Consider the following 9,163-nt stretch of genomic DNA (forward strand, 5'->3'; position numbering starts at 1 on the left):
TCATGCTCATCTGACCCTGTGGGGAGCTGATTCAGCTCACTGGGTGAACAGATAGTACCAAAGAGCAAAGTGAGTATTTTTTGGCCAGTTTAGCAATCTGGAAGTGTCTCAGGGAGGTGTCAGGTCAGGCCCAGACAGAAGAAGAGGGTCAGGGTCAGGTGCCTGCGCCTCGGAGAGAGCAGGAGAGAGCACTACTGTCCATTTTGGCTGGAGTAAGCTGCATATGGGACTTGCTCTGACAGCTCATCTAGCCTTGTCCCCAGTACAGCCTGCAGCTGTAAATAACAGAACTAATACCCAGCATTGTTGCCTGCTACCCTTTTGTGTTTCCTCAGGTAGAAATATTTGGTTTTGTTTTACTCCAGACAGATCAGAATAACAGCACCTCACAGCAGTGAAACCTCAGAGACTATATTGTCCCACCTTGCTGATACAACCCAGCTAAGCACAGGACACCCTAACATCTACTCACAAGCTTTCTCGTATTTTCTCATGTGTTTTTTGCAACTGAGCCAAATGACAAGACCCCGAGCCAGCTCCAGGAACCCAACCTGCCCTGATCCCACAGGTGGCTGACTCCTGGTGTCTCAAGGCCAGAGTTTCAAACTCTTCCTGCTCCCTTGGCAGCTCCAAAGTTGGAATTAAAATGGAAGAAAACAGCACTTTGGTTATCAGACTTCTAAATCTGATAATTCATTAACTGCCTGCAATGAAATATTTTACGGCACTGGGAAACGGGTGTTTCCTAAAGTAGTAAGTCATTACAGCTGTTATTAATCCTTTGGGTTAGCAGTGGACTTTTTAAATCCAATTCCAGGGCAGCAAATAGTAGTTCCTAGACTAAAGACTTGTACAGTTTTTTGTCACCATCTTCAACACCTTGGAGTAAAGCTGCTTCACCTTCTAGAGTTGTTCAGCCTTGTGTTACACCCTCCAATGGAGGGCCCCCAAAGATTTTTGAATAGCAACAGAGCAGGTGTGCTTTGAGTGTAACATTTTTAGCACTTTGGTCAGTGAAAGTGATCCCTATGTTTCTCATGCTCTCAAGCTGCCCTGGCTCTGTTAGGTCTCCAGCTGGTCCTTGAATCATGGGCCAAAATCTGAATTTTAAGAAAAGAGAAAACAAAATAAAGTGGAAATTAACTTACAACATGAGGATATAGGTACGCTGATAGCCAGAATGATCCAGGCAATGTCCATCTTGCTGAGACAGATGGTTGCTCTGTGCTGGGGTTTGTCCCCCTCGGTGACATGGGAGATGTTTCCTTGCACCCCTGGTTTCCAGGTCCCAGCAGGAACCAGTCTGTTCAGGAAGTTCCCAGTGGCGGTGGAGCCAGCTGTGGAAATGGAGCTGGACAACCCCGTGGCAGGTGCTGAGGAGAGAGCACTGTCTAGCAGGGTCACGTTAGTCACCGCGCCGTGCTGCGTTGGAGTGGGTCCCTTGGGGTCTCCCGCTGCCGGGGAGGAGATGCTGACGTCAAAACTGGTCTGAACCGAGTGACCTGCTGCTGCTGTTGCAGATCCAGGGACAGCAAGCAGAGGGACATTCGTACTGAGATTCAAGGTTACCCAAGAGTTGTTTTTGCTCAGCATATCCCATACGCCGTAGCGGGTGGGTTTAAAAGGCACCGACACTGCTTCAGGATCAGTTGATGGTCCAGCAGTTGTGGTGGCAAAATCTGCCTCCTGCACCACTACCTCATCCCCGTCCCCTCGCTCTGCTTCCCTAAGGCTTCCCGAGGCGTTGCGCTGGGGAGAAGGGTCTGAGTGTGTAGTTCTTGCCAGCCCCGTGCCATTTGGATCGCTGGATGCTGTGGTCTGGGACTGAAACGGGTGGTCTGTGAAAGGGCTCCTCAGGGTAGGGAAGGGAGAGTGCAGGGTCGTCTTTAGGTAAGGCTCTGAGGACTCTGAGAAGTTGCCTTTGAAAACCTGGAATATTTTCCCCTTGGGGCGAGTCTGTCCCGAGTACAAAGCACTCTGGTTGTATAAATGATACGTTTCCTTTTCGCCGATGCGAGGGCTGCTCGCTTGCTTTTGCCCGGTGGAAGGGGCTTTCTCCGTCAGGCTGACAGGATAGGGAATGGCACGAGCAGATGTGGGAAGGGGTTCTGCCGTGTGGTGGTCTTTGTGGTAAGGTGTTGTTCCCATGGCTGTGATAGTGGTAGTGTTCATCGGGAAGCCCTGAGAGGAGGAGACAGTGGGAGACAGTACCTGAACAGAAAACACCAGCTCTTCTGTCAGTGCCAAGATCAGTAGAACACCTGAGGAAAAAAACAGAGAGACGGTGAGATACCAGGGAGAAAACAGAGGAGGGAATGGCATGGCTTGCGTGTCTGACAGGAAGGAATACCTTCCATGTTCTGCAGAAGGACAGAAGAGTTAGCATCCAACTTTGCTTCTCTGTGAAAGTAGGAAGAGAAAGGCAAATCCACAGGACCTGCAGTGACCCCGTGGCCACAGAAGTGGCAAGGTGGCAATGGGAAGGTTACAGAGAATTTCTACAGCAAAGAGAGAGAAGAGCTTGCAATACAGACTCACAGCTTTAAAGTGCCATAGACAGGTGATTTCCCTGCAGAAGCTACAAAGCATCCTGCACTTTAAGGGTAGAAACAAAAGACTTTTTCATATTCATTGTGGCCAGGAGGCCATATCATTACAGGGAACCTTAGTCTGCTCAGTCTTTTGGCTGCAAAATCCTAAATTTGGCTGCCTCCAGTCTTGGCTGCCATTAAGCAATCTGGTTTTTGAGAGAGCAGCTGCTTAGGTCTTGCTGAAAATTAGGTCAAGAAGGGATGTCTGATGAGAGGGCTTCCTAGGTTATATACGCAGTCCTTCACTTAACAACTTCAGAAAATCTAGTCACTCTAAATGTTAAAAATGAATGAGAAGACATAGCAATCACAGCCATCGGGGCATGACTTAATTGAGCAAAACTGTCCTTCACACCCATATGCAAATGTTTGGTTGAAACCTGTTCTGTGCTTACATGTGCTGTGGGGCTGGACTGTGTGAATTTGCTTCCTGCCTCCCTCTGTAGTGCACATCATTTCATGAGGTGCCAGATTCACACCACTGGGAACATCAATTCTTCCATTTATTCCTAGTTCAGAATCACAGTCGGCATGACTTAATTGAGCAAAACTGTCCTTCACACCCATATGCAAATGTTTGGTTGAAACCTGTTCTGTGCTTACATGTGCTGTGGGGCTGGACTGTGTGAATTTGCTTCCTGCCTCCCTCTGTAGTGCACATCATTTCATGAGGTGCCAGATTCACACCACTGGGAACATCAATTCTTCCATTTATTCCTAGTTCAGATAATGGAGGTGGGCAGCTGCTGTAGCATAAGCCTCCCCGGGATGCAGGGCTAATACACCATGAGTTAGCGTGACCTGCAGGGACCACATCAATCACACGTCACCATTTCCATATGTTGAAGCTGTCGAGTGTAATGTGGATCTCTGCCCACTAGGAAGCACATGGAATAAATCCATTTTGCACAGTCCACTGAGCATCATCAGATGGCACCATTAGCACTGTGCTAGTGTGAATTTCAACCAGCGGTGCTGAGGTGGAAAATGTCAGTCTTAACAAATAAGGGAGATGAGTTCGTCAAAGCTGCAGGACTCCAAGCTGGGTGATGATCACCTTCCAGCCAAGACTGTGGACTGCCTTCCTGCCCTCTTCTCCACCCTTCCCAGTTTGCCAGCTTTCTCTGTAAATGTTGTTATGCCATTTAGTTCTATACTACTTTGTCATATCTGTTATGGGCCCCAGCAGGAAAGGAAGACAGGGACTTGGGAAAATGAAAGCAGATCTCTGATTAGGTGTCTGGTGGGCCCTAGGACTCTGTTGCATGTTGGGTAGATGCATATGTCATTAAATGTGTTTATTTTGAATCCTGGGCATCATTCACACCCATTCATGATCAGTGCAACACACATAGCAAAAACTCGTCCAAGAAGCAGTACCTGTTTCTCTTACCCAGCTAAGTGTTCTACTTTGATCGCTAACCATCATTTTTGACCCAGAACAGTGCTTAGCTCTGCAACCAACAAAACTCACCTCATCTTGCCCCCAGCAGCCTTCTGTTACTTGGAAGAGCATCCAGAAGGTGAAAACACTGACTGGATAACGCAGTGAGAGCCAATTACAAGTAATACAGTTTCCACTGCCTGATGCTAAAATTATCTCTCTCTTTTCTTTAATTTCTGTAATAAATATCTCTGCCAAAAAAACCCCCCATTGTCTGGGATACTGCTTCCCAGTTGCTAGCCAGCCACAGACAATATGCTCTTAGCAGAACACCTAGTCAAAGCAAAAAACACATATTCTGTACGCTGAGATGCAACCAGGAGAGCAGATCGGGCTATACTCATGGAGCATCACTCTTGGAAATGAAAGGCAGGAGTTATCTTCACATTTTTGGCAGCACATTTTCTGAGGTCAAGGTCAAAGCAGATATTCTAGTGTCCATATGGCTAATATTTCATGCCAAGACAAGTTGCTGCCACAGAACAAATTCAAAGAGGAAAGGATGATGATTTATTTTGGATTTGTTGTGTGGAGATAATGTTCCAGGAAACTTTAGGCCTGCTGTTCCAAGCACACAAGATAAAGTGCATTGGCAGCTCTTATGAGATACTAGATTATAATGATTGTAATGCCTGCTAGAGTTTTTGGATGTTCTTTGTGTAAGTACTTTGTCTCACACCTCATACACAGAAAAACATCTCTACTGGGTCAATGTTTTTCTCCAGGATATTCCTTAAGGAATAAGGTAGTTGTCAGCTTTCTGCATATTGTGCCCTGGGGTTAGAAACCCTGATCTTTGGCTGAAAATCTACCTAATATCCATCTCCACTTCTTGAAACACTGATAAATCTGAGGCTTGCTGCTATAAAGATTTATAGTCTCTCTGGGGCAGTCTGTTGTGGTAGCAGGTCACCACACATCAGGCATGGGAAACCAGATGCATTTAGCTGGTACCTTTAGGTGACTTCTAAAGTATGAATAAATATTTATAGGAAATATTACATCAGAAGTAATTTTTCTGACAATAAACAATAACTCTCATGACATTTGGCTGTCTCAGGCTGTGGCAGTCAGGTTTTGCTCATCTGCCAGACTCCCTTTAACAGCTTCTGCAGAGCCACTGTGGCCCCATAAGCTACAGCTTCCTTGGACTGTTTTTAACTGGTTGAACAGACCACAGGAACTCCTTCAATGACCACCAAAGCTAATGTGTGCCCTTAGCTACTGAAAAAATAGTCATCTTAGTAATCATTGTAAAAATAGCCAGTGCTGTATATTTAGGGAGGAACAGCTGATAATAAGGACTTCACAGTGGCTTTTGCTGGCCCTTTAAAGTAGAATTAATTTGCTTTATAATTGATCAACAGCCAACTGGAAAGCGAAAGTAAAGCTGGAACTGGTATTTTCAGATGCTCTGCATCATCACCTAAGCATGTTCTAGCTGGATTTGCAGTGTCTGGAGCTACCACTTACTTTTCTATCACTTGAGAATATGCAATGTTTTACAAAGTGGGATTCTTAATCAAGTCCCTGATATTGGACTGCCCTTACTGGCAGCTTTGCCTTAAGCATCGGAAATTTTTATTCTGAATTTCTCTACTAAGGTGCAGCAGGCATTTGTCACAGAAATGGACTTAACCAACCCCTTCAAATTTCTTCCTTTCCCTTCCCTCTGTCTTTGTTTCACAAATGCACCTGCACTGACTAAAGAGCTATAGTGGGTATGGTACCAATTGTCCCCAGTGCCTCAGTTTACCCTCAATCCCACTAGCACTGAAAGGAAACCTTCTGGTAGCTATCAGGCTCTCCTGGCCAAATTTTGATATCCCAGGTGAGATGACACATAGCAAATGCTCCTGGTTAGTTCAAAGTGCAGTCCTGCAGCTCTTTGCCAAAATCTTTCATTTTTGGCTGTCTAAGATCTTACTTAGAGCATGAGCCCTTCAGGGTAAGGACTGGCAGTCCTTACAATCTGCTGGCATAATAGTAATACAGACTGATGTAAGCACATTATAGCAAATAATAATAAATTATATTTTCAAAGGTCAGTTGGCACCATTATGTTTTTTCATAAGGGGCCATTTCTAAGGTACAGGAGCTCAGGGTCAAAAGGGGTCAAACTGGTTTGTCTTTTAAATGCTGTGTGTCAAATTGATGCTTTTGCAGCCTAATTTTATGGCTACATTAAAATCATTCAACCCTAATAAGAAGCCTGATTGGCCTGACATCTCTGTGGTGTGAACTGTGGTCTTGCACAGTGCAGAGTGCACCAGGAAGGGAATATTGAGTACAAAATGAATTGATTCAAGGATGAAACACAGCAGAGGGACCACAGAGTGTACACAGAGGGTGCTGATGTGCATTTAGCCATAAAACTCCTTCCTGACAACATGGTGCAATGGTTCAAATCTCAACAGGATCTCCCTGCAGTGCTTCTTCCCACTGGACACTCACATGAGGAGCCCAGAAACGGTGTGTACAGTCATGTACATGAAGAAAATGAAGTAGTTCCTTTACAGTAATGTTTTAAAAGAATGCAGTTTACATCTTCAGCAAGTCTCAGAAAAGTTGGGGGTTAGGAATATTTTGCTTTCCCAGACCATGAAATCCTCAGGATTCTACCATTTGGAAACTTCCTCACAACTCTTATTTGCACACAAGTGGCAGAACTGCATTCCTCCAAAACAGAAAACGAAATCTATTCAGGCCTCAGCAGCATATGTTATTTGATTTATCTCATGACCACAGGAACGTCCACTAGGAGCCAGTGTCCTGGCACAGGACAAGATTAAAAGGCATCACTCAGGAGTTAATACTGCCCGGTGCTGCACGGGACACTTCATGGGCACTTCAAGAACAGCTTTTTTGTATGACATGGTAGAGCAGGCATGCGGCTGTCGAGTCAGCTCATGCATTCAGCCTCCCTGGGGCACCCCCTTTAAACAGCACAGACTTATGTAACTCCTGATCTAAAGCCCGTGGAAAGGTTCCCAATGACTTTAGCGAGCTTTGGATCAAGTCCTAATTGACAGAGATACAGTGGAAACTTTTGAGCTGTACATTTACATTTTCTACAGCAAATGAACATGCACAACAAGCTCAGTCTGGTGTTTGACCCCTTCTGGCCTCTGCTACCTTGGACCTTGCAGGAAGACAAACTGAGCCAGCCTGAGCAGCACTTGGCAAACATTTTTGCTCTAGGAAGTCAGGAAGAGCTTTTTGTGCAGAGACCCACTGCTGGACTCATTATTTCAGACTGCCGTGGGCAAGGGAAGCAACGGGAGCTGTCCTACAAAGGACCCATTATCTACAGACCCAGGGCCTGGGAGCACATGGGCAGAGCACAGGATGCTGAAGCCTCTCTGTGCTTCTGTCTTGACTTTACTAATAGTGAGAGAAGATAGTGCAAAACCTGTCCAAAGCAACAGCAATGTTATTGATGTAATGAAAGCTTTCTTCTTGACACTAATAACTTCTCACATGTCTCTCAGCAAACTTAAAACATTACAGGGAGCAAAAAACCTTTACTAGATGGAAACTGTGCAGAAAGTATGTATTATTACTTCAGTTATGGTCATTTCTTTGTAGTCTGTCAAGGCAATATGATTCTCGCTCACAATCAAGCAGCCTTTGTACAAACAAAGAGTTAAGCAAATTTAATCTCCATGATTGGTGGCAGAACTGAGGGAAGAAAAAGTAGGTTACTCTGCATAGAAAATTTCTCTTCCCTGCCAGTCTAACTGTCATGCCAGAACTTCCAGATATTAACCTACAAGTTATTGTTCGTTTTCCCTTGTATTAGATGGTGTGATCGACCCAAACTTCAGTACACAAGGTATTTGGTAAAATGCAGGGAATGAGACACAGAATAACAGCTCTATTTGCAGTAACACAAAACACTGGCACCAGACGCTCTGGAAATCACATGTACAAACACAAATTAAGCAGCACTCGCTGACATTCCCTGTGCACCAACAGGAACAGCAGTTAGAGTTTTCATGTGGCGAGATGTCCTGGTCACTTAAAGATATAAAAACATTGCAGAACACTATTATTGCCTTAAGATGCACTTACTTCACAGACTTCGGGAGAGTGAGTCTGTGAATCAAAATTAATTTCTGGTCCTCTGAGGAGTTAAACAATGGATGATACAAATAGGACAGTGTTGTGTAGTCACAGAGAAAGCAGTTCCCAATTAATTCTCATGCTGCACTAGAGACTCACAGATACTATGGGAATAGATGCTTTAGAAATGGTTCAGATCCCCTACTCAGCTAAATATATACGGATATTGGAGCTGTTGAAGCTTGTGAAAAGGCTTACTGACAATCCAGGACAACAGTAATTACTGAGAGGAGGGTAATAAAAAGAAAGAGCCTGACTCTAGCTGCTTGTTCAAAGTAAGCACTTACCTGAAAATATCATTTGGACTTGTCAGCAGACATCCTCACCTGCTCGCATCACACAGATTTGGAGGCTTCATCCCTCAGTACAAAAAGGAAAAATACATCTTCTCCCTAACGAGGCAGCTGCACGCAGGAGTTGCTGTTATTGTTGGAACTGGTTTGGAGGAATGAGGACAGAGACAGCCCAGGCAGGCGTGTCTTGCAGGGCTGTGCAGCGAGAGGGCTCGCTCCTTTATGGAGTACCTTTGCAACTGCAAGGCAAGATCACTTACTGAGCCAGTCCCCTCTCTGCCAGCAGATCGAAGGGCTGCTTGGTATTCCAGCTTGGTTTCCCATCAAGTCCAGATACAGTTTGTCTGACACGGGTCTATTCAGATGCCAGAGGATTGCTGGCAGTTCTCATTTTCTGGGAACAAAACAGCAACAAGCACCCCAGCTGCACACCCTTGTGAGGCTGTTCAGTCCCTGTTTCAAGGCAGAGCGTTCTCCCTCCAGTGCAGCGTTTAGCTTTTCGTGTGTGGACAGATTTTGCAGATCTACCTCCTGCTTCTGTACCTCCACCAGACTTTCCACTTCATTCAATTATCTCTAATGATATTAATATTCCTGTCAGAGGAAAATATAGGGAATGAAATAGTGATCATCTTCTCTCCTCCTTCCCTGGCATCAAAATGCACATTCTGTGTTTTATTTCTTCATTCCTCAGTGGTGAATGGGCAATT

The 9,163-nt window shown here is 45.1% G+C and overlaps 1 protein-coding gene across 1 annotated transcript in view; it reads right to left on the reverse strand.

Moving 5' to 3' along the window:
• Positions 1 to 8,609, reverse strand: part of TMEM108 (transmembrane protein 108) — a 17,701-nt gene extending 9,092 nt beyond the window's left edge. The window contains 2 exon segments of the mRNA XM_009071961.1: positions 1,149 to 2,261; positions 8,448 to 8,609. Of these exon segments, the coding sequence (XP_009070209.1) occupies positions 1,149 to 2,261; positions 8,448 to 8,460 (1,126 nt within the window). The 5' untranslated portion in view covers positions 8,461 to 8,609.
• Positions 8,610 to 9,163: the final 554 nt, after the last annotated feature.

This window comes from Acanthisitta chloris, unplaced genomic scaffold (genome assembly GCF_000695815.1).
Source record: "Acanthisitta chloris isolate BGI_N310 unplaced genomic scaffold, ASM69581v1 scaffold34933, whole genome shotgun sequence".
NCBI classification, from domain to species: domain Eukaryota; kingdom Metazoa; phylum Chordata; class Aves; order Passeriformes; family Acanthisittidae; genus Acanthisitta; species Acanthisitta chloris.